We start from the raw sequence: 25,013 nt of genomic DNA, 5'->3' as shown, positions 1-25,013 counted from the left end.
TTAGTCAGTCACAAAAGTAGAAATACTGCATAAGACCATTATTGTAAAACACTAAGAAAAGAACTTACCCAAAAACATATATATATATACATATATTCATTCTAATTTCCAAGCCATTGTTCTTAGAATATTACCTGACTGGATGAATCAATCACATTTCATAGGCTTACTAACAGTTCCTGAACTTGACTTAAAGTTAATCTTTTGAAAAAATTAACACAGATTACTTTCTTTTATTTCTGCTTTTGGAACTAGTTCTGTGAGGCAAACCTTTTCTTTTCTTTTTCGTTTGAATCTTGAAATGCTGAAGACAGGGTAGTTATCTAATTTAAAAAAATCATGCTAAATCAATTTCTCATTGGAGAATCTCCTAAAACCTTGTACACATTTAAAATTTTAAAGAATGAGCAGACACCCCTGGAGCTGGTTTTAAGCAGGGTGATGTGCACAGATGAAAGTGTGAAACAGCTAAGTTCCTGCATGCTAAAGGAGAGCAGGAGGCTTGTCAAAGGCTCCACCCATGCTAGGCTAGTAATTGTATTTGGATGCTCTAAAAGATTTTACAAGGTAATAGAAAACATTTTGTCCGCTCCTGATATGGCACTGTAGGATAAATACTGGGTTGCGAACCGCAAGATCAGCAGCTCAAAGCCACCAGCTGCACCTTGGAAACCCTATACAAGGTCACCATGAGTCAGAACTGACTGAACGACACTTTAACAACAATTTTGATTTTGGAAGGAGTCTTGGTAGTGTAGTGGGCTATGAGTTGGGCTGCTAACCTCAAGGTCAGCAGTTCAAATCCTCCAGCTGCTTGGTGGGCAAAAGATGAGGCTTTCTGCTCCTGTAAAGATTTACAACTTCAGAAACCCTATACAGAGTCGCTGTGAGCCAGAAAGTACTTGAAAGCACATAATCCCCACCACCACGCTGTTTTTGAGAATTATATGCAAAAGTTTTCATTGGTGCAGCTCAAACCAAAAGAGGCAAACATTTTGTCAATAACTGGGCATATTTAATGTACACTCAGTTTTAACCAGAGAACCCTGCTTTTTGTTTCTCTTTGCTGAGAGTTTTGTTAGGGCTTAGTCATCTCCTGATCTTAGTGAAGCTATTGTTGAAAGAATGAAGCAATCTTAGTAGTAATGCCTTACATTTATAATAGGGCTTTATAGTTCACAGAATGCCTTCACACAGATTATCATTTTTATACATCTAAGCAGCCCTGTGAGTTAGGTGTGGTAGGTCTGATTAACATTTTTATTATGCAGTACACTTAGAATCAGACAAAATATATGACTAGCTCAGCACCAGTATATACATTTTTAATGTGTATTAAAGGAGACAAAGAATTGAAAACACATACACCTATGTAAACCCACCATCAACAGCAGCAGCGTTTTTACAGCTGACTGTGTACGCCCTGTGTTCTCTCCGATCTGTCAAAATAGTTTTGGGATGTTAGTTCCCACACTGAAACAGATATCAGGTATTTACTGTACTATGAAATGAGATGTCACCTGTGGGAGGTCACTGAAGAAAGGACCATAAAAACCAAGCCTTCAGGACAAGGATATGAAAACAACTTAGACCTTATCAAACACCTTGAGGGAATGAATTGCTTGGCCTGGGGGACATTATAGTCAATTAGAATAACACAGTCCACAAAAACAAATGCTCTACATCCTACTTTGGTGAATAGGGACTGGAATCTTAAAAGCTCGTAAGTGGCCATTTAAGTTACAACTGTTGGTCTCTCCATGTGCGTGGGGAAGGAAAAAGAGTGATAAGAATTGAAGATACTTGGAATTAATTAGTTCAACTGACTAATGGAACACATAAGCACCAGTCTTCATGACACTGGCTACCCACTGCCACTGTTTTCATAGGAATAACCTTGGAAGGTCCTGGATAGAGTGAGAGAAAACGTGGAGCAAAATTCAAACTGATAAAAAAAAAGAAAAGAGCAGGTTTCCTGGTGAGAAAGAGACCACGCCTATGGTCCTTGATTATCCTAAGGGTCTGAAACTGAACTCACACGTATGCGTCAACTTTCAGGCAAACCTTAGCTAGGTAAAGGGAGACATCAGCGTTAGTGAGGTAGGTACACCATGGGTTGGCCAACTATTCAAGATGAATAGGGCAGCAGGTACCTAAGGGAAAAAAACAAGTTTGAATAGATACAGGAATCACAGGGAGGAAGTGGGATAACTGATATTACATGGAGGAGATTGTAATCATTGAAATGAAACAAAGTATATGATTTGTTGAATGTAAAACTGGTGATCTACTCAGTAAACCTTCACTCAAGTCACAATTAAAAGTTTTGAAAAAACAGAAGAAACTAACAAAACCCAAACCCCTGAAAATGAAAAGGGTTTGTGAAATGCCAGGCTTTATATCTCAGACAGGGAGAGTGGGTCACTTTTCCTTTCTCTCCTCAGTATTTAACAGATTAGTAAATCAGTTGCTTCTGATGCTTTCTTTTAAATGTATGTCTTCATATGATAAGCATTGGACTTCCATCTGCAAGGCCCGTGGTTCGATCCCACTAGTCCCTCTACAGGAGAAAGATGAGGCTCTCTGCTCCCCCAATGATTTACTTACTACAGCTTCAGAAACTATGAATTGGAACCAACTCCTTAACACATAATAACACAGCAGATTCAGGCTCAGTCAAACACTGCATTGTTATCTCAGCACTGGAAGTAGGAGTGGTTAGTAATCCCTTAGCATTCTCCTTCTCTGCCTTTGCACCAGCTGCTGGCTCTGTTTCAAATGCTCCTCCTCTTTGAATATTTGAACTCCCACGCCCAAGTGTTGAGTTAGTATTGATTTTTTAAAAATTTGTTGTGTGTCTTCTCCTTTGGGAAGCCTCTTCAGACCTCTCCTGGTGAAGCTGACCAGTGCTTCTTTATGTCCTATACCACCTTCCACCCAACTCATAGTAGGTGCCTCTTTCACCCACTAGACTGTGAACTTTCTGAGGACAGCTAGCAGCACATGGTCTGGGCCCCGGTAGGGAGTTACAGTAAACGTGGGTTGGCGGTGTGTTTGCCTCACTTCATAAATGACCTTAGTCACAATGATGGAGTTTGGGTACAACACAGTTTGCTGCCTAGCTAGTATTGTCTTTGATAGGGATGTCTAGAATTTAGAAATGTCTTTTCTCCATCAAAGAACACTTCATTTCTACTTCACTAAGGAAATGAGCTTTATTAGGAATTTGTCGTAATGGGGAGGAGCAACTTTTACCCTTTTGGTTTCTTTACATAAGTAAAAGTCAGAAGTATAGACTGACAATTACATAGAGCTCAGTTTTATTTGAACACTAAAACAAAGTAGAATCTGGCCACTTTTCTGATAAAGAGTCAGCTGCAAGAGACTGGGAGCACATTTTCAGTGGTATCTCTGAACAACCTCTATATTTGTTCACTAAAAATTTGTGTTTGCTAATATGAGAGGGCTTCAGAAAGTTCATGGAAAGAATGCCATTATCTTTCAGTGCTGTTTTTCCATGAACTTTTTGAAGCTTCCTCATATATATAAACTCTCTGTTCTTGTTAGGTGTTATCAGGTTGATTCTGACTCATAGCAACCTTATGCATAACAGACAGAAGCACTGCCTGGTCCTTTGCCATCCTTACAGTCATTGTTAAGCTTGAGTCCATTGCTGCTACCACTGTGCCAGTCCATCTTGTTTGAGGTCTTCCTCTTTCTCACTGACTCCACTTTACCTGGCATGATCTCCTTCTCTAGGGACTAGTTCTTTCTGATATGTCCGAAGCATGAGATATGAAATCTGTCTATCCTGGCTTCTAAAGAGCAGTCTGGCTGTACTTCTACCAACACAGAATTGTTTGTTCTTCTGTCAGTCCATGGTACCTCAATACTTTTCTCCAACAGTGTAATTCAAATGCATCAATTCTTCTATGGTTGAATATTGTCCATTTCTTTTTATTACAGTGACTCTGTCTATTCCTTCCATCTTCTTTGGATGTTTTCTGCATCATTTCAATATCTTCCTCATAGAATCCTTCAATACTTGAAGTCAAGATTTGGATTTTTTCTTTAGTTCTTTCATCTTGAGAAATGCTAAGTATGTTCTTCCCTTTTGGTTTTCTAACTCTAGGTCCAACACCTTTCGTTATCACACTTCACTTTGTCTTCTCATGCTGCCCTTTGAGATCTTCTGTTCAGTTCTTTTGCTTCCTCAGTTCTTGCAATTGTTTTAGCATGTATCGCTGTGGGTTAATGTGCCAGACTGCAAAGCCATTTGAACTGCAAGGTCGGCGGTTCAAGCTCACCAGAAGTTCCTCGGAAACTCTATACAGGGTTGCTAATGGGTTGGAACTGACTTGACGGCAGTTAACAACAACAACAACAACACTGGAGAACAAGTTTCAGAGTCTCTTCTGAGCTTCATTTTGATCTTTTCCTTCTTTCTTGTCTTCTTAATGACTGTTTGTTTTCTTCTTGTATGATGTTCTTGATACCATCCCACAACTCTTCTGGTCTTCAGTCATTAGTATCTGATGCATCAAATCTGTTCTTGAGATAATCTCTAAATTCAGGTGGGATATGTTGAAGGTGCTATTGCGTCAGTTCTGACCCATAGTGATCTTATGCAGAACAGAATGAAACACTGTCCAGTTCTACACCATTCTCAAAATCGTTGTTGAACTTGAGCCCATTGCTGCTGCCACTGTGCCAATACATCTCATTGGGGGTCTTCCTCTTGTTCTCTGACTCTTCACTTTACCAAGTATGATATCCTTCCAGGGACTGGTCCCTTCCTGATAATATGTTTGAGGTATGAGAGATGAAGTCTGGTCATCCTGGCTTCCAAGGAACATTGTGGCTGTGCTTCTTCCAACATTGCTATGAGTTCGATCCTACTTGATGACACTAAGAAGCTCTGGTAGTGTAGTGGCTTATGAGTTGGGCTGCTAACCAAAAGGTCAGCAGTTCAAATCTACTAACAATTCTGCAGGAGAAAGATAAGGTTTTCTGCTCTTGTCACCACCAACAGGATGTAAGGGGGGAGTCCTGGTGTGGTGCTGTAGGATAAACACTGTACTGTTAACTGCAAGGTCGGCAATTCAAATGCCCCAACTTCTCCTCAGAAACCCTATATAGCATTGCTATCACTTGGAACTGACTTGGTGTATGTAACTTAACAGCAACAACAATACAACTTTAAGGGTGATCTAAGAGATGCTTGTATCCTTAGTTACAGTGTTTTTGTTTTGTTGATTTGTCATAGACTGCCTTTTCAAGGTGTGCCCTATGAACCGGTATTCTGCCCAGAAGCAATATTGGAAAGCCAAGCAAGCCAAACAAGGGAACCACACAGAAGCAGCCTTACTGAAGAAATTACAGGTAAAGGCAGAGCTTTCATTTACTTGGGTTAGGCTGACCTTAGAATAGCAGTCATTGATTTCTAACTTTTAGCTTTGTAATTTTACCCAATACATGGAGAGTTATGTTAGATATAGAACACATTGAAAATGGAAGACATATTTATGTTAGTGGGTGTGGCCATTTATTTCCTGGCATGAAGGGCACATAGTCTTTCTGCTATTTTTAGGGTGTGCCGAAGTAATTCAAGGCTTCACATGGAAGTGAAAGCCAACTCAGAAACTGTTGGAATAGAAAATCCAATCATATTTTACTTGATGTAGTTCTTAAATTTTTTGTTTTTGTTTCCTGAAAGACTATGGAAAGAAAATAAAATCTGTTGTTTCTGGTTTGGCCAAGTGTAAATTTAAAAGAACTTGATTTTACATGTCATTAAAATTCCTGTTATTTTCAGAATTGAAACTGTACTTTGAGACATTGAAATTCACATCATCCTGGTTGGTTTTTCTAGCAATATTTCTTGTTACAGTAATTTTATAAGACCAAAGGACCTAGTGCTTTTCTGAAATTTCAGACATCTGAGTGGCTCAAGACATTGAAGCTGTATTCTAAATTGAAATAATTATCATACTATGTTATAATCATTTATTTAAGTATGTGCCGTATCTCTCCCAAAGCATCAAGAGTAAAGCAACTATCCTATTTTAATTCATGCGATTTTTCTTTGCTACTGAAATAGTACATGGTATACATAGCTGTTAAAAAATGCTTATATACTTATCAGTTACTGAACTCTGTTTACTGTGTCTACACTGAAGATTTAATAATTATTTTATAGCATGCTGCAGAACTGGAACAAAAACAAAATGAATCAGAGAATAAGAAACTGCTGGGAGAAATTGTCAAGTATAGTAATGTTATTCAAGTAAGTCTCTAAAATATTTATGTTTTCTTAAAAGAGGTGAACATTTTATGGGCAATTTACATTTAGTATGAATGCTAAACTTGCTTGAAATTTTAAGATACAATAGTTTCTTATTTGGTCAGAATTACTAATATGGTGACATTTTCAGTTGATGCTCATTATATTTTTTTTTATATTTGGAATAAGTCTAGTGTGTACATAGAAATAATTGATCTGGATGTTAGCACATACATTGTTACTACATCAAGAGACAGAGGATGAGGAAACATAATTTCTAAAGGACTGTAATAAAATAGCCCTTTAGAATTAGTGGGACTAATTTGTAACAAAGGAGCTTTATCTTTTCATGTTATAGAGATCAGAAAGTTTCAAATTGTACTTTTAGTTAAAATTTATACTTGAGTTGTTACTGCTATTTCAGTTAGTATGCACACTGATTTATCTTATCTACATTCCTTTCTTGTGCTTCATTTGATTATTTTAGCTTTTTCTATCGTTATTTGTTAATATATGCCCCATCTTGTTCCAAAAAGAATGTAAGGCATCTTCAAAAATGCATTACCACCTAACAAAATGAGAAAGAAGTAAATAAGTAAGACAGATGGGTCAAGAAGAAAGTGATAGTTGGCTGAATAAGGTGAGGCATTCATTTACACAATAATCCATGCGGCAAAGTTCAGTTAACTCTTCTGGAAGTCTTTTCGTTGCCCGTTTAGCCATAAGGGAAGCATAAGATGTTATAGCACCCACCTATGATGTCCTTGTTGTTGTTGTTAAGTGCTGTTGAGTCAGTTCTGTCCCTGGATAGGATTTCCGAGGAGCGATTGGTGAGCTTGAACTACTGACCTTGCAGTTCAAACCGACTTTGCAGTCCAACGCATTAACCCACAGGGCCACACCAGAAGTCTGTAGTACTAAGTCAGAAGTTGGAGTCATAATGTGATGCTGTAGGATAAGAACTGGGCTACTAACCCCAAGGTTAGTGGTTCAAACCCACCAGTTACTTCTTGTAAACCCTCTACAGAGTTGCTATCAGTAGAAACTAACTACAGCACTGAACAACAAGAAGTCTGAGGTCTAGAAGCACAGTTGTTACCAGGAATAAGACCAGAGAAATGTTTCTCCTATCCACTCTCATAAAGAGGCCACTTTTATAAATAGTGAACAATAGCTGTAACAACTTCTTGCAATACACATTACTATAAGGTTTTTCATAGAGCTGTTTTTAAGAATAATATCCCCTGATGTTTTGTCATAGGGCAATGGAAAAATGCCAGAGCACAGAACAGTCAAAGCAGTTCTCTGATGGGACAAGAAGAAAAGGCCAGAGCTTGCATCCCCCGAGTATATGTAATGACAGACACTATAGTGCCCGCACCATGGGTAGGCCGCATGTCCCTTGGGCCAAACCCAACCCAAACCACTGTTACTGAATTGTTTCCACCTCATGTAGTACAGGTTGTCCCTATAGTACAGAGTAGAACTACCCTACAGGGTTTCCAAGGATGTAAGGAGCTCTGGTAGCGCAGTGGTTACGAATCGGGCTGCGAACCTTAAGGTCAGCAGTTCGAAACTACCAGCTGCTCTGCAGAAGAAAGATGAGGCTTTCTGCTCCCATAAAGATTTACAGCCTCTAAAACCCTTGTACAGGGTCACTATGGGTCGGAACTGACTCCATGTCACTTAACAACAACAATAAACAGGATCATTACATTAAGGATCATTCCATAAAACTTTATGGAAGTCAACTACCACATCTTATTCTCGAGGAGTGGCTGGTGAGTTCACACCACTATTGTTGGTTAGCAGTTGAACACTTTGATGGCTGCACCCTGAAACCTCTGTCATTTGGTCAGTCTTCTGTAACTATTGTTCTGTCATTAACTGTTGATTGGTATTAAGTGGCAGCAAGTAGCACTAATGTTCCTTGTCAGCTGCCTGAAAGAAACCTATGTGGTCATTTAGGGGCTTGGGCAGGAGCTCTAACTTGGTAGATACCAAAGATCTGGGGTCAATTATGAGAGTTCCAATTGGTCTTTGGTAAAAGGGGAGCCAAGGATATAATTATGAGATGTTACAAAAGATGATTTTATTTTTCAATGAAAGGACTGCCTTTCAGCCTGAGATAACTATCTTTTGGTATTTTGGGTATTCAAAAGATCTTCCTTTTTTAAAGTGATTTTGATGATAAGAGGAATGTCTTGTTTTGGTTTTCCTTACTCAGTTGAATAAAAAGTTGTCAGCACTATAGTGATCTCCTGTAGTTTTGGAGATGAAGTCTCTGGGTGGTGTAAACAGTTAACATAATGAGTGGCTAACTAACTAAAGTTTGGCTGTATGAGTCCAAACAGAGATGACTTCAAAGAAAGGACTGGCAATTTATCATAAAAGTCAATTGTTGAAAATTCTGTGGAGCACAGTTCTATTCAGACCCACCTTAAATTATAATGAGTCAGAATCAACTCGATGACAACTGGAAAAACAAACAAACCGCATTCGGAAATAATCTGGTCTGTGAACTCCAGACACTCTGAGAAGGGCCTTCTACCCTCATCTGAGGAGTCCTGGTGTGGTGCTGTGGGGTTAATGCACTGGACTGCCAAGTCAGTTTGAACCGCAAGGTCGGTGGTTCAAGTAAACCAGCTGCTCCTTGAAATCCTTGTACAGGGTCATCATGGGTCAGAACTGACTGGATGGTACTTAACACAAACAACAACCACTCTTATCTGAGATGGGGGAAAGATTGGCATCCTCTTGTGAAGTTGCCCAGTCTTTGTAGGATTCACACTGAAAGTGAAGGCCAGTCTGCCTTCTCTTGGAGGAGGAATTTGGGCACACATGTAGATTGGGCATGATTAATAATTCCAAGTCAGCTGGCACTTTATCTCAACCTCTGTGTTTTTCTTCAGTTAATCTGTGTTTGTAACTGTGTAGGAAAGGAGAACCTCCAGGTCTCCTTTGAAAAACCTGGCATGGTTCTATTATTTAACAGTAGATGCAAATCATTCAGAAGTGTCCCTGTTTTGTTTTTATCATGTGCTCCCATTCACTGTGAAGAGGTGTAGGGAGTGAAGTCAAGGAGGAAGCTAAAGACAGAACATAGTAGACAATTTACTAAAATAGTGAATGGTATGAAAACAACTCCTTGGTCTAATCTCCACTTCAAAGAGCTTTGTTATGTGGGTACATGCTGTATGTATAAGCACATGATGCATGTATAAATAAATGTGGTTAACAGATGAGATAAAGGTGATAATCCATGTCTCTTCCCTACAGCTACTGCATATAAAAAGCAACAAATACCTGACTGTCAACAAGAGATTACCTGCTTTACTTGAGAAGAATGCCATGAGGGTATCCTTGGATGCTGCAGGCAATGAAGGGTCTTGGTTTTATATTCATCCATTCTGGAAGCTGAGAAGCGAGGGTGACAATGTATGTAAATGTAAAAATAAGAAAAAGTGGCCTCATCAAGAAAATAGTACTTAATTAATGAGAGACTCCAGAAAATGCAAATAAAGGACACATTTTCATTGGTCAATACATTATTTTAAAATTATTCCTTTAGTTGTTGAAAGCATTTATTTGTAGTACAACCATGTTCAGAAGTCATAAAAAGACTAAGTTCTGGTTAGCTAAAGGTTATCTTTTAGCTAAAATTTACACAGAAAAACTTGTTAGTTCTCACTGAATTGATTCTGACTTATGGCAACCCCATGCATTACAGAGTAGACCTGCTCTGTAGGGTTTTTCTTGAATGAAATCTTAGTGGAAATCTCTGGGTGATTCACAGTTTTCCATTAGCTGCTAGAGAACCATTGGCGATTTGAGCCCGCCCACTTGGAGTCCTGGCAGTGTGGGTTAATGCGCCAGACTGCAAAGCCATTTGAACTGCAAGGTTGGTGGTTCAAGCTCACCAGCTGCTCCTAGGAAACCCTATACAGGGTCGCTATGGGTTGGACCTGGCTCGATGGCACTTGACAACAGCAACTGGTGACATGCTTCTGTAAAGATTGCAACCAAGAAAACCCTGTTTGTTGTTTTACTCTGTAACACAAGGGATCACCATTCCTTGGAATCAACTGGACAATTTTTGTTGTTGTTTGTAATATTAATGAAGCAGATTGGCAGACTGACAGGCCTTTTCTTCTGTGGTACCACTGGGGGGATTTGAGGCACCAACTGTTAGGTTAGCAGTGTGCTTCCTTACCTAAACAGGACAAAGTATGATTGTAAGGAAAAAGAGCTATGTTTATGAGGAACATAGTGTATCATGACAATATTCTTTTTTTTTTTTTTTTTAAGTTATTGTTGTGGGTTCAGTGAAAGTTTACAGGACACATCATCAGTATTACATTCAACAAACCATACACCTTGTTTCATTACAATGATTATAAGCCCCACCATGTACCATCAGTTAACAGTATTTCTCTCTATTCACTTTAGCTTTTTTTTTTTGAACACTCAAGCGTATATAATAATTTGTACCACCAAAAGGCACATTCTACAAGTCAGCCTCCTGGCTGCTATCTCTTAGTCCCTTTCTTCCCATGAATCTAGAATCCTCAGCTGCTCCCTCTCTCCTTGTCCTCATCTGTGCCTCCATCTCTGGTGTCTCTGCTTCTCTGGATAAGGTCCTGCATTCCACTTGTGCTCTTCTCCCTTCATGATCCTAAGGTCCTTTTGTTTCTGGACTGTAAGAATAACTACTCCCCTGTTTTTGTTACAAAACTTCTGCCTTTGCAATTATGAGAGTCGCAATTAGTCATGATAACAATTACTCACTATTGAATCATATCCCCATCTCTTTTAACCAGACCCATCTAGACAAGATGAAAACTATTCAGTGGAAACTCTTTCTTCCTCCACACACTATTAAGATAAACTTTTCCTTGAAACCTTGTAAGCTAGTCACTTTGTGCCTTTATCACCCCCTCATTTTAGGTAGCAAATGTGACAATATTCTTTTAACTGACTCTATTGTGAGCTGTTTATAGTCTACATATTTTAATTGATGTGTACCTATGAGAAGCTGTTAGTTGCTATCTGCTTATCAGTTGATCTGGATGAAAAATATATTTAAAATACGTGTTAAGTATGATTCATGTAGACTTTGTTGTTATGTGCCGCGGAGTTGGTTCCTACTCATAGCGACCCTGTACAGGGTTTCTGAGGCTGTAAATCTTTATGGGAGCAGAAAGCCTCATCTTTCTCCTGCACAATAGCTGGTAGTTTTGAACCAATGACCGTGAGATTAGCAGCCCGATTTGTAACCACTACGCTACCAGAGCTCTTAGTAGTTGTTAAAATACTTTCTGCTGGAAGTGAAGAATCATGTGAAATGAGTCAATAGTAGTTTAATATTTTTGTGTATAATAAATAAGTAATGCATGATAGTTCCTAGCTGGTGGACACTGAATATTGACTGACTTTCATAAACAGAAAATTTACAAATATTTGATCAGTTGATGAAGTACATTATTTGAGGATTTTAAAAAAATTTCTTTATTGACATTAATTAAAAATAATGTAAAAGTATAATTCTGATGGAATTTTCTCAGTACTTTGTTTGCAATTTTCATATGCACTTTTAGATATTTCTTGTTTTAAAAAAAGTCTTATTTTTTATAGTGCACTTATTTTTGAAGTATAGTGATTTTTGAAGTACAAATTCAATTCCACAGGATGCAAGCTTCTTGGCTTGTTTTGATTAATAGATTATCTGGTGAGAGCCTCCTTAGGTAAGGTTGGAGAGAAGCATGGCACGCAGGAATTCAATGCACTTTGGTTTGTGTTGGATTTCTTTAAAAAAAAAAAAGTACACTGTTTTTTTGTTGCACAAATGATATGTGCTGTGAGTGTGGTATTTTGTTTGTTTGTTTGTTTAGTAGGTAGTTAATTATAATCAACTCTCAATTATTTAGGGGCTGCTTATGCAGGTTGTGAACCCCCAGATTCTTTGAGGCACACTCTTATTTTGCCTGTTTGTCTCCCTGGCTCCTCACTGTCAGGGTCCTGTCTGTAGGTGGCCGATAAAATCAAACATCCCAAACCCACAAAACCTGAGAGTTCATACTCTGAAGGAATAACATTAAACGATTGGAGGCACGAAGCTTTTAGATTAGCTGTGGATTTTATGAATTCATTCGGTTTTCTTTCCATGTTCTCAAATGCTTTTACAGAGTCACAGAGAGTTGAATGTAATGAACTATTTCAAATAATTTTAACGGGGGTGGAACGAGGGGGGAAAGCACACCAAAACACTGTATCTTGGTCAAATTGGACAACATAATTGTTAAAGTGCAATATAGAAGTCCTCTTTAGATAGGTGTGCCCTGTCAAGCATGGCTAAGACAACCTTCCACGTTGCTTTTTGCTGAAATAGCTCACTCTTTTACTCACCACTGTGTGGCTTTTGTCTGTGATTAAAGCTGCTGTGAAAACACAAACACACCCACAGCCCTATATTTGCCACATATGTAATTGTGTTGTAATGCTCATTTTCCCTTCTAGGAATAGGGGGCATTCTTCTAAAATACCAACAATGTATTTTGTTGAAGGCAATTGGAAATACTGTTGTATTGTAGTGAGTGCTTCTATTTCTACTGATTTTCATTTAAATGCATTTCATTTAAATAAGAAAAAAATGGAAAGATGCTGATGACCTAAATTATATTGAACTCCTAAGCAATTAAAATGTTAAATTATGATTTAGGTTGTAAGTATCCAAAAGTTATTCTGTGTCTTATATGACATGTAAGAATGAAGCTGATGGCAGTCTTGGGAGAAAGATGCTCGAAAACCAATGGTTCCAGACACTTCAGAAGCATCTGTGTGATCTGTCTTTAGGACTTTGGAATGGATAGTTATGGACAAAAAAAGATTAGTGGATTCATGGCTTCTCATCTGTTAATTGTATAGAAAGCCATGCTTGCTATTGAACAATTAGTCACCAGGGATAGTAATGAGCAGAATATATAAATATTTCATATTCATTTATCTTTTTTCTCTGGTTGAGTAGTTCATTTTTCATTTTCAATTTAAAAAGACACCTTTTTTTTTTTTTTTTTTTTTAACTTTGATGGTAGATTTACGGCTAAGATAAGATCCGTTGTTGTTGTTTTTGTTAAGTGCCGTCGAGTTGGTTCTGACCCATAGTGACCCTGAACAGGGTTTCCGAGGCTGTAAATCTTTACGGGAGCAGAAAGCCTCAGTAAGAGATATTATTTAAATTATTATGGTCGTCAAGAGACAATTTTTAAGTTATAGGAAAAGAGCTTCTTCAGATAGCAAGTGGTTTTTGCTGTTTTGAAAGCTCAATGTCTTGAATATATAGGCGAGATGAGACTAGAACACTGGATTTGTGGTTCTCACTGAAAAATTCTTTTCACCATACCAGGTGCTGCTTCAAAAGAAAAGTAGCTGCTAATGGCATGTATCTGTTTCCATTTGTCAGATGATGAGCAGTTCTATAATTTAGAATGCAGGTACTGGTGTGGCGCTATGGAATAAAGCACTGGACTGCAAAGTCGGTTTGAACGACAAAGTTGGCAGTTTAAACTCCAATCCTTAGAAACCTCATATAGAGTTGCAATAAGTCAGAACTGACTCAGTGGCATTTGGCAACAACAATAGTAGTATGTCTTCTAATGAGACCTAGCAACATAAGTAACTTCTTGTTGTTTTTAAGTGTCTTGTAGTCAGTTCTGACTCATAGCAACCCTGTGTAGGGTTTCCGAGACTGTAAATTTTTCTGAGAGCAGAAGGCCTTACCTTTCTTTCATGGAGTAGCTGGTGGGCTCGAACCACCGACCTTGTGGTTTGTAGTCCAGTGTTTATCCTGTGGAGCTACTAAGCTCCCTAAATAACTTTTGTCATTTTAAAATTAAACTGTTCATTAATATAATTTAGAAAGCATAGTCTTACGTTCCTGTAGTCCTTGGAAACCCTATACAGGGTTGCGATGAAGCATAACTGCCTTGATTTGATTTATGAATACCATAATTTGATTTATGAATTAAAAAACTCAAAGATAAAGTGGGCCTGGTTAATAATACACAGACGCTCAATCACGTTGAGCTTCTTTGTTTACTCTTCCCATAATCAATTTTAGTTTTTAGTCAACAATGAATACTAGGTTAAGGAGTAATATCATTTTTGGGTGTTTAATATCAAAAAATAAAAAATGACCTAGTGTGGCACTGTAGGATAAGCACTGGACTGCTAGCCACAAGGTAAATACCAGCTGCTCCTCAGAAGTCCTATAAAGGGTAGCTATGAGTCAAAACTGACTCAACAGCATTTAACAAGATAGAAAGCCAGATGCCCAAACTCTAAATAATGAACATATTTCTACAAGCTTAAACCCAGTTTTTTAGTTTCTAAATCCACGTTGTTAGAATATGCTTAGTGAAATTTCTGAAATTATAGGGGAGTTCAAATTTACCATATTTGTGTGATACTGTGGGATAAAACAGTGGACCACAAGGTTGATGGTTCAAACTCACTAGTCGCTCCTTGGAAACTATAGGGTCGCTATGAGTCAGAACAGTACTTAACAACAGTAACAAACAGGGAGAATACAAACGTAAAATATTTTCCATGTTCAGTTGAAGTCTTCTACCATATAGGTAAATGTGTATATGTGTGTGTGTGTGTATGTGATATGTTCTCTCTCTATATTTGGTATGTTCATGTCATAAGACCTCATGTGGGGGGAATAATCACTGATTCAATCAGAAATGAAGGCTCTACTGAATGGGAAACTACTAAGAAAAAAAAATCGACATTAGCTTTTATAAATCTAGGCTGAGAGGCACAGTGGGGCATGGTTCTATGATCATTTATCAGAAGATACTTCACTGGAAAGACAAAAAGAATTAGACTACAATGAGTATGGAGGATAAACAGGCCAGGCGTGAGGTCAATAGCATGACTTCTGTATAGTTATGCTGAACTTTAAATCTAGCAGTAAAGATCCATGCAGTATCTCAATGGCAATTTCTTTTTGATTCCTAGATTGTTGTAGGAGACAAAGTCGTTTTGATGCCAGTGAATGCAGGGCAACCACTACATGCCAGCAACATTGAACTTCTTGATAACCCAGGATGCAAAGAGGTACATTCAAGGGGGAAGAGAATGAATTTCTGGACTTTTCTCATGAGAGGGAAAACTAAAAAGTCTAATTACTTTTTTCGTTGTAGACAATGATTACTACTGATATTTTCTGAAGATCCCTTGAAGTTTGTTATATGGAAATACTTAATTCACTGTCCAGAGTTATCTTTTATTCTTCTTCTACTAGTTTAATAATTTCTAGAATAGTATGTTATCTATGATTTTATAATTCTACATTTCTTTATTACTAGGTGAATGCTGTTAATTGCAACACTAGTTGGAAAATCACTTTATTCATGAAATATAGTTCCTATCGAGAAGATGTATTAAAAGGAGTAAGTATGCACTACATAGAAAATTTGCTGACAGAACTAAAGGTAGTTTTGTTGAATTTGTAGGTGCAAAACCTGTGTAATCAGTGCTGTTTCATAATTTTTCTCCCCATCTTTTGATATGTATTATAATTTTCAGTTAAGCAGCCAGCAGAAAGAGGGACCTGCTCCTTATGCTTGTACATTCTTAATTTGTTTGGAAATACAGAGTTCTGGGCTTTTTTTCTCCCCTAGGGTGATGTTGTAAGATTGTTTCATGCAGAGCAAGAGAAGTTTCTGACTTGTGATGAATATGAGAAAAAACAGCACATTTTCCTTCGTACAACTTTGCGTCAATCAGCCACTTCTGCTACTAGTTCTAAGGCACTCTGGGAAATAGAGGTGCGTAAATATTTTTGGCTTTTAATAAATATTTAGCTCAAAAGGCGAAGACTTTTGATTGATATAGTGTTATTGATATATAGGCATCATTTATGATGGACACATAAGACAGAATCATTCTTTAAAACTTTTTATTGTGAATTGAGTGAAGGTTTACAGAACAGATCATTAGTTTTACATTCAACAAATCACACACTTTGTTCGTTTCAATGATTGCAATCCCTTGTAATGTCAATTACCCCACTTTCTCCCTGAGATTCTTATTTCCATTCTATCTCCTTCCCAAACCTTCTGAACTTTGTCCTTAGGCAACTGCTGTCCTTTTGATCGTAGAATGGTTGACCAAGACAGAATCGTTTTTTTTGAATCAACATTTTTTACTCTTTTATTTTTGTGACTAATTTGAAAGGATACTACTTCTTTTATCTTCTCTTGGGGGCATCTCTCTCTCGTTCCATATATGAGGGGGCTTCAAAAAGTTTGTAGAAAAATGGAATTAAAAGGTAACAGAATTTTTCCATGAAAATTTGAAGCCCCCATATATATGTAATGAAATAATGTGTATTTCAACATTTAGAGATAATTTATATTTATTTGTGAGTATATTATAGTTTTCTTTAGAATGTGTTCTATCAGACTTCAGCCGGGAAATAGAAATTACTGAGGTGTGTCAAGCAAAGAGGCATTTCATATAGAATATGGTTTTCGACATTTCTGAAAACACCGGAGAAGGAAATACAGGGTGGTGTAGGGGTTTTATCTGGAGATCAGGCCCTGTTAGGAACCACTCTGTACCTTCTCTGAGACTGTCGACCTTATGCTATTGGCTCATCCCCTTGGGAGTCCTCTGCCAACCCCAGCCTGTGGGAGCCTACACTTACCGACTGCTACCAATGTTACCAGAGCCCAAAGAGAAGCCTCTGCCAACTGTCCCTGTCCTCTGGCTTCCATTCTCATGGGAATGCTGTCCAGAGCTCTGCTGGTGAAGGAATCTTCAGTCTCTGTGATACAGGGGAAAGCTTAGCAGGGTAAAGATGGTGGTGAGTGCCAACATGGTACCTGATGCATACTGGACTGTCTTATGTACTGCAGAATATATAATACTTTTAAGCACTGCCCATTAGATGTCAATAGTACCCTTCAAAGTCATTGTGATAACTAAATAAACCTTCTCCTCCCTATAAAGGAACTCTGGTGGTGCATCAGTTAAGTGCTCAGAGCTAACCTAAAGGTTGGTAGCTCTAATCCACCCAGCTGTTCATCAGGTTAAAGGTCTGCTGATTACAGCTTAGAAAGCTCTATAGGGTGGTTTACTGACATGAAGATACCTAAGAAGAACAACAACTCTCCCTTTCCCCTATCTTCAAAATGTATCCTAGGGTATGATATCGTTGTTAGACCCACTAATATATAGGATAGGCTTTCTAAGTTTGGGACTCACACATGGGCTTCTCATTATTTGTTAATCCCTAGCAATTATACAAGGCTTTTTGCTTCAGCAAAGATGTAAAGCCTGGAAACCCTATACAGGATCAGTATGAGTTGGAACAGACTCAACAACACATAATAACAACAACAGCAATTATACAGAGTCCTGGTGTGGCCCTATAGGATAAGCACTGCATTGCTAATAGCAAGGTTGATGGTTCAAACCCACCAGCTGCTCCTCAGAAATCCTATCCAGGGTTACTACTATGAGCGGAACCAACTCGATGGCACTTAACAATTACAAGAAGCAGTTATACACAAAATTTGTGTGTATAACAACACAGAGATTAGATCAGACTCTCAAATTATCCATGACTCCCTGAGAAGAAGTACAGGTTCAAATATGGACAAGCTCACAGTGACTTATGTGATTAGCAAAGGGTTTGAGGAAGAAAGATTTGAGAGCTGAACCTCAAAGGACCGTTCAGCCGAAGGGGGCGCATTTTTGTTTGACTTCATTGTTTTTGAGGTATTTTCGTAGTTCTTATTATATTTGACCTGTGAGAGTAGAAGACGACAGAGAACCTGGAAGCCGTAAAGGGATTAGAAAGATATATATAGGCTTAAAAAAATTCATGAAACAGTGGACTTTAAAGATAATGTTAACATCCAGAATTTCAGACTGGAGCAGGAGCCCAATTCCAGTAAAAAGAACATAATTTGTTGAGGGACAATAGAGTCCTGTTGTGGTTCTGTGGGTTAATGCACTGAACTGCAAGGTCGATTTGAACCACCAGGTTGGTGGTCAAGGCCACCAGCTGCTCCTTGGAAACCCTATACAGGGTTGCTGTGAGTCGGAACTGACACGATGGCACTTAACAGCAACAATAATCTTAGTACTTGGACATGCCCAATGATATTTAACCTTCACAACAGTCTTATGAATTAACTCCATTTTGTACATGAGGAAACATGGCTCTGAGATGTTAAGCTACTTGCTAAATTCAGACCATAGTAGATGGTTGAGTTGGAGCTCAAGCACACGTGTCTTCTAACTGGAAAACCCGTGCTTGTCTACTCTGCCATACCAGTTGTGATCACCAACTATGTCAGATTTATTTCATTCCCAGTTCTGCCCAGTGGCTCAGCACCAGGAGTGGCACTAGTTGAAAAGACAGGCACCAAAGAGCACGGTGCTAGTTGAAAGCATCCATGAAAGGCCAAGGATTAAGTTAGCTCAGACACTCTAGACTCTTGTGGTTTTCTCCACCTATAATCTCTTCCTATCTCTCTGTGTGGCTGGCGCCTTTGTATTGTCCAGGTCTCAGCTAACATACCATCTCCTCACTGCAGTCTGTACTGATTACTATTTCTAGAGTAGTCTTCCTTAGTTACTCAACTGGTTTATATCCCTCTTTGCACTTGTCAAATCTTGTTTGTTTTCTAGTTTACACTCTAGTTTTATTCACTGTTGTGTCCTTATTGCCTAGAAGAGTAGTTGGCACATAATTGGCTCTTATTACAATCTGTTGAATGAATGGGGGAGAATGAGGAGAAACCCCAGAGTGTTCCAAGTTTGGGTCTTGTAGACATGTGTTTAGGAGTGAGGTTGCATTTGTAGATGTAAAGTGTGAGCATCATGTATGTACAGTGAGTTAACTGTTATTATAAAGTATCTCTCTTCTTTTATGGGGAATTTTGTTTTTTCTGTCACATTGTACTCTCATAGAAACAGATATTAGATATAACAGGAGGGCATGCATGTATAAAGTGTTTGCATTTGCTTGCTGGCAAGATGAATAACAGCTAGCCATTATCATCCTTGCTCTCTTTGTCTGTAGGTGGTTCATCATGACCCATGCCGTGGGGGTGCAGGGCAGTGGAACAGCTTGTTCAGATTTAAACATCTTGCAACTGGGAACTATCTGGCTGCAGAGGTAAGACTCATGGATGTAGTGCTGTTGAGTTCACCAAGATGCTTTATTTGTACAAATAGTTATTATACAGTTTTGATTATGCCTTATATATTCTGGATTGGCATAGAAATTACTATAAAATTATAGTCAAAGTCTAAAAACAATCTTTCTCTTAAAATTAAAACAATAACAATGTCACCAAAACCCTAGAGTTGGTTTCTTATAAGGTCATGTGGAATGCATATGTTTAGGATTTACATATGTATAGGATGTGGCCTAACATTTCTAATCTAGCTTTACTCTTTCAGAGTGTCTACATGATGAGTTTGTATTGATGGAGGATAGCCCAGGTAGTCCTGGGCTTATTCTCTTTCACTGGTGGGTGGCTTTTATTGTCCAAGCCATGGACAAAGTGAAGGGATTTCTTCCAGAGACCCTGAATTGTCGTAAAACTGTTGATAAAAAAATGGTAAAAACATACTAAGGTCTTTATCCACTAAAAGCATGGTAGACATGAAAAGTGGTAGAACTAATTTATCATAGTAGTTTTTGAAATTATTTTATTAAATTTTGGTTATCTATTTTAAAAATGGAGTTTTGGTATGACACTGGACTACTAGCCACAAGGTTGGCAGTTCAAACCCACCAAGCTTTCGTTGTAAGCCCTAGATAGGGTCACTATGAGTTGGAACTGCCTCGACAACACTTAAAAACAGCAACAACTTTAAAAATGATTTTGAATTATCCTTTTTAAGATGGGTAGAAAATATCCATTCATTCTACTCTCTTCAATTGTGTTTCTCTTTTTAATTCTAGCATTTCTTCTGGGATGCTAAGCCACAAATTACACTTGGAATTTTAATATTACTTTTTAGTTTTTGGTGTTGGAGGTGAGGAAGGGAAAGGAAGGAAGTGGGGTAAAGGATGAGGATGAAGAACTGATGAGAAGAAGTTGTAGGGAATGGTAAGTGGGTTCTAAAGTTACTGTAAGTGTAGGACTATGCAGATCCCATAACCTTCTCCATCCTATAAATCTGTGGTATTTTTCTTCATAATACTTAGTACCATCTCATTTTATTTATTTGTTTATTGATGATCTATATCAGCAGAATGTTTGCGTCATAAAGGCAGGGGTTTTGTTTTATCATCACTGTGTCTCTGGACTCTAGAGAGTGCCTGGCACTTAGAAAGCCTTTCATGAACATTTTCTGAGTGGATGAATGAATAAATAAATATTAAAAAAAACTATTCAGGACCTTGGTGTGGCACTGTAGGATAAGCACTGGATTGCTAATCACAAGGTTGGTGGTTCAAACCTTCCAGCTGCTCCTCAGAAACCTGACAATAACCTCATAATTAGGATCACTATGAGTTGTAATTGATTCCACAGCATTTAACAATAATATTCAGGATTCTATAAGCTTCCAGGATGCGTGAAGAAGATTTCAGGATTTATGAGCAGCGTTTTGAGCCTGTTTGGGTAATTAATCTCTCTAAACTACAATTTCCTTGTCTGAAAACTAAGGATAATCATAATATTTACATAATATGATTATGAAGAGAATTAAATCATATTATGTAAATAGTACATGGTATAATGTGTGGCTCATGACAATCCTGGTAAATGATGCTGACATGATTAATTGTATTTGATATGTGAATGTTGTATTAAGTGCCATAGAGTAGCTTCTGACTCATTGCGACCCTGTATACCGTTTCTGAGGCTATGAATCTTTGCCAGAGCAGGAAGCCTCATCTTTCTTCTATTAATATGTGATTAAATAAAGGCTGTTCAAATCTACCAGCTGCCCCTCAGAAACCCTACACTGGGTAGCTATGAGTCCGAACTGACTTGACAGCACTTAATAACAGCAACAATTCTTACTTTGATAAGTGTTAGACCTGTTACTTACATATATATGTATGTATACTGGTGTGGCGCTGTCGGTTAATGCGCTGGACTGCAAGGTCAGTTTGAACTGCAAGGTCAGCGGTTCAAGCTCACCAGAGACTCCTCGGAAACCTTGTCTAGGGTCTCTATGGGTCGGAACCAACACGACAGCACTTAACAACAACAACGCCTCAATAAAATGAAATGTAGCTTTGTAATTTATGGTCTTTTTACACCATAAATGTTTTGAAGTAACTTTTTTTGAAAAGTAACCTTTTTAAGCAGAAAAGCACTATGGCAGGGAGAGTGGTAGCTCTGTAGAACGAGCACTGGACTGCGAACTACAAGGTTGATAGTTTGAGCCTACTAACAGAGACTCGGAAAAGGATGGAGCTTTCTGCTTCCGCTAAGACTTATAACCTCAGAAACGCTATACAGGCTCACAATGAGTCAGAACTGACTCAACGGCATGTATCAACAACATGGAAGGGAAGTTTGTGTAAAAGAAGAATTAGAGAATCCTAATAAGATGTCTTATAAAAGGTAAGTCAGGCGAGCCTGGCAAGCAAGATAAAGCCATCCGCCGTTCTGTGCCCCTACCTGGAGGCCTTTAAGCGAGGTCAAAGTTCTGTGTTCCTATGCCGCCAAATAGCAAACCTGATTGGTTGGAAGTTGGACTGACTTTAGGCAGCACAGGCTTCCTGTGGGTCTATGTCATCAAGCAGCATAATGAAGATGCTTTAGAGTGTAAAAGAGATACTAAATCAGTAATTAATGTGCTGGACTGCAAAATCAGTTTGATCGGCAAGGTTGGAGGTTTAAGCTTACCAGCCGCTCCTTGGAAACCCTGCATACAGGGTCGCTATGGGTAGGAACTGATTCGACGGCACCTAACAACAACAACAACAACAACAACAACAACAGAATACAATGATTAAAGCAGTTTTTCTAGATTCACCAGTTTTTTGATAGTAAATGAGATGAGAGAGGAAAAGGTTGTATGTGAATATATATTGTGAACATTTGTGTGTTGCATCATTCAATGGAAAAATAAAAATACTTCTGTATTCTTTACATATTACATACTGTGATAACTAGCAGGAAATGTCAATTTTAAGGAACAGTATTAGAAGTATTTCAATATGAAAGGTTGTGGTGTTAGGGGCCATTGAGTTGGCACTGACTCATAGAGACCCTATACACAACAAAACGAAACACTGCCCCATCCTGGGCCAACCTCACAATTGTTGCTACTCCTGAGCCTGTCGCTGCCACCACTGTGCCAATCCATTGCGTTGGGGGTCTGCCTCTTTTTCTCCTACCCTCCACTTTACCAAATATGATATCCTTTCCTAGGACTGGTCTTTCCTGATAATATGTCTGAAGTATGAGAGACTGAGTCTGACCTTCCAGGCTTCCAAGGAACATTCTGGCTGAACTTAATCCAACACAGATTGATTTGTTCATTTGGCAATCCATGGTACTTTTAATATTCTCCTCCAACACAATAGCTCAAGTGTATCAATTCTTCTAAGGTCTTCCTTATTCACAGTCCAACTTTCACATACATATGAGGTTATTGAAAATACCATGGCTTCGGTCAGTCAAATCTTAGTCCTCAATATGAAAAGTTGTTGTTAAGTGCCGTTGAGTCAGTACCAAATCATAGTGACCCTATATAGAGTTTCCGAGGAGCAGCTGGTGAGCTTAAACCAGCGACCTTGCGGTTCAAAGTGACCTTGCAGTCCAGTGCATTAACCCACAGGGCCACACCAGTACATTGTGTTAAATATGCATGTTGAAAAATTTGATCAACAAAGTACAATATAAATTAAATAATAATAAAAAAGATGTTAGGATTAAATCCTCTTGGATTTTATGTTAGTGTTCTCTCTAATTTGCTTTTCAATCAATGGTTTTTTAGAGCTACTTATGTTCTGTAGGAGACTGACTTGAGTTACACATCACTAGCTTCCTTTATTAATTTCCATAATTAAAGCTTGTCATCGATACATTTAAATCATTCAATTATTAATAAACATGTTTTTTTAACTTTAATGAAAACCTAACACCTCGATACATAAATGAATTAATTAAAAATTAAAATTGAATACAGTTCATTCCTGTCTTTCAATCTGTCTCTAGAGAATACAACTTTAAATGCCAGTTGCTGTTTTGTCTGTGAAAGAGGCTGGTGTATTTGGAAGATATTTTCTTTGACCTTTAATATTTTATGTAGTAACTTTTTTTTTATGGCAAGGTGAGAGAATTAACCATTAAATATGTATCTGGAAATTGAAAACTAGGAATCTACTATTGACTGATTTTGATGAGTGTAATAGAAAGGGGGCTTTTGCATAATATTCTTACATCAAAATAAAAAGCATACTCTCAAAATACATCCATAAATTGATGTTGTATATTCCCTATTCCAGCTAAGCTCAGAAACGATTCTGGGATAGCTGTGTTTCCACAGGGTTGTCCTGCTGATATGAAAGTGCTCAGAGGGCTGACAAAATCACAGTGGCTGTTCTTACTGGTACTGGATAAAAAATTGATTTCCAGTTAGGAAATAGATGGTAACTAGCTTCTTATAGCAACTGAAAGATAATTATTATCCCGTTATCATTTTGCTTTTGAAAATGCCCAGCTATTTGGTTTGGAAGCATTATTCAGGCCATCAGGGCAGGGCAGGGGGCTTCCAACATTTTCAGCGTTGTAACCTCTTGGCATTATCTGTTTTAGTATACTATGTTCTTCTTCTTAGGGAAGTCTGTAACGCTTTCATTTATTTTACGTTTTCAGTTTTCTGTTTAATATTTATATATTTTAAAAATGAGACACGCATATTGAGATGTTGAGAATGCAAGTGTTGCAGATCATTCTTTCTGGAATTCGTTGAACCAGCAAATGTCTTCTTTGTATTTCATACAATCTTCAGTATAGTCAAGAACAAGTCAAAAAGTATTGCTAGTTCTTATATACCTGAGTTTATTCTGAACAAAATGTATTTAAACAGGTCTCTGCAGTCAGTGTATCTACAGACAAGTTCTCTCACTAATACACTTGCTTTAGTCTTGTTAGGGTGCTTTCCAAAAACAGATTTAATCCAAACAGTAGCTACTGAGGGGATCTGCTGGGCCAGTTAAATTATAGGCAGAGAAGTCAGCTCAGAAGGCTATAGTGACTGATTTTTTAGTGGGTTGGGGGAGACTCCAACGGGTTGATCTTGAAGGACACAGGACAATCATGGGAGCTTATTATGGAGTTTTAAGAATTGAAAAACTGTGTTGGTGAAAAAACGATCAGAAAAATGTCACCAAGGAATTGTTTTCCGTCACAACAATACAGCTGCTCATTCTGTGCACCTTACCCCTCATCTTGCTCCTTCAGACATCTTTTTGTTCTTAAAACTCAATGAACATTGAAAAGGAACACGATGGGAGTCCCTTAAGAATAACAAAACTGCTGTTTTGAAGAGCTCAGAATTTTTCAGGGATGGGTTGTTGTTGTTAGGTACTGAGTCAGTTCTGACTGAGTGACATCATGCAAAAGCAATGAAACACTGTCTGGTCCTATGCCATGCTCACCATTATTGTTATGCTTGAGTCCATTGCTGCTGCTAGTGTACCAGTCCACCTCATTGGGGTCTTCCTCTTTTT

General features: G+C 38.1%; 1 protein-coding gene across 1 annotated transcript in view; it reads left to right on the top strand.

Annotated features, from left to right (window-relative positions):
* ITPR2 (inositol 1,4,5-trisphosphate receptor, type 2) overlaps window positions 1-25,013 on the top strand; it is a 707,773-nt gene that overhangs the window by 127,319 nt on the left and 555,441 nt on the right. Inside the window, exons 3-9 of the mRNA XM_006866982.1 lie at window positions 5,267-5,382; window positions 6,200-6,286; window positions 9,563-9,721; window positions 15,305-15,403; window positions 15,655-15,738; window positions 15,970-16,116; window positions 19,386-19,481. Of these exons, the coding sequence (XP_006867044.1) occupies window positions 5,267-5,382; window positions 6,200-6,286; window positions 9,563-9,721; window positions 15,305-15,403; window positions 15,655-15,738; window positions 15,970-16,116; window positions 19,386-19,481 (788 nt within the window). The remainder of the gene's footprint in view (window positions 1-5,266; window positions 5,383-6,199; window positions 6,287-9,562; window positions 9,722-15,304; window positions 15,404-15,654; window positions 15,739-15,969; window positions 16,117-19,385; window positions 19,482-25,013) is intronic.

Source organism: Chrysochloris asiatica, unplaced genomic scaffold, assembly GCF_000296735.1.
Source record: "Chrysochloris asiatica unplaced genomic scaffold, ChrAsi1.0 scaffold00098, whole genome shotgun sequence".
Lineage (NCBI taxonomy): Eukaryota > Metazoa > Chordata > Mammalia > Afrosoricida > Chrysochloridae > Chrysochloris > Chrysochloris asiatica.
The sequence above is the reverse complement of the archived record's forward strand: the minus strand, read 5'-3'. Positions and strand labels throughout refer to the sequence as shown.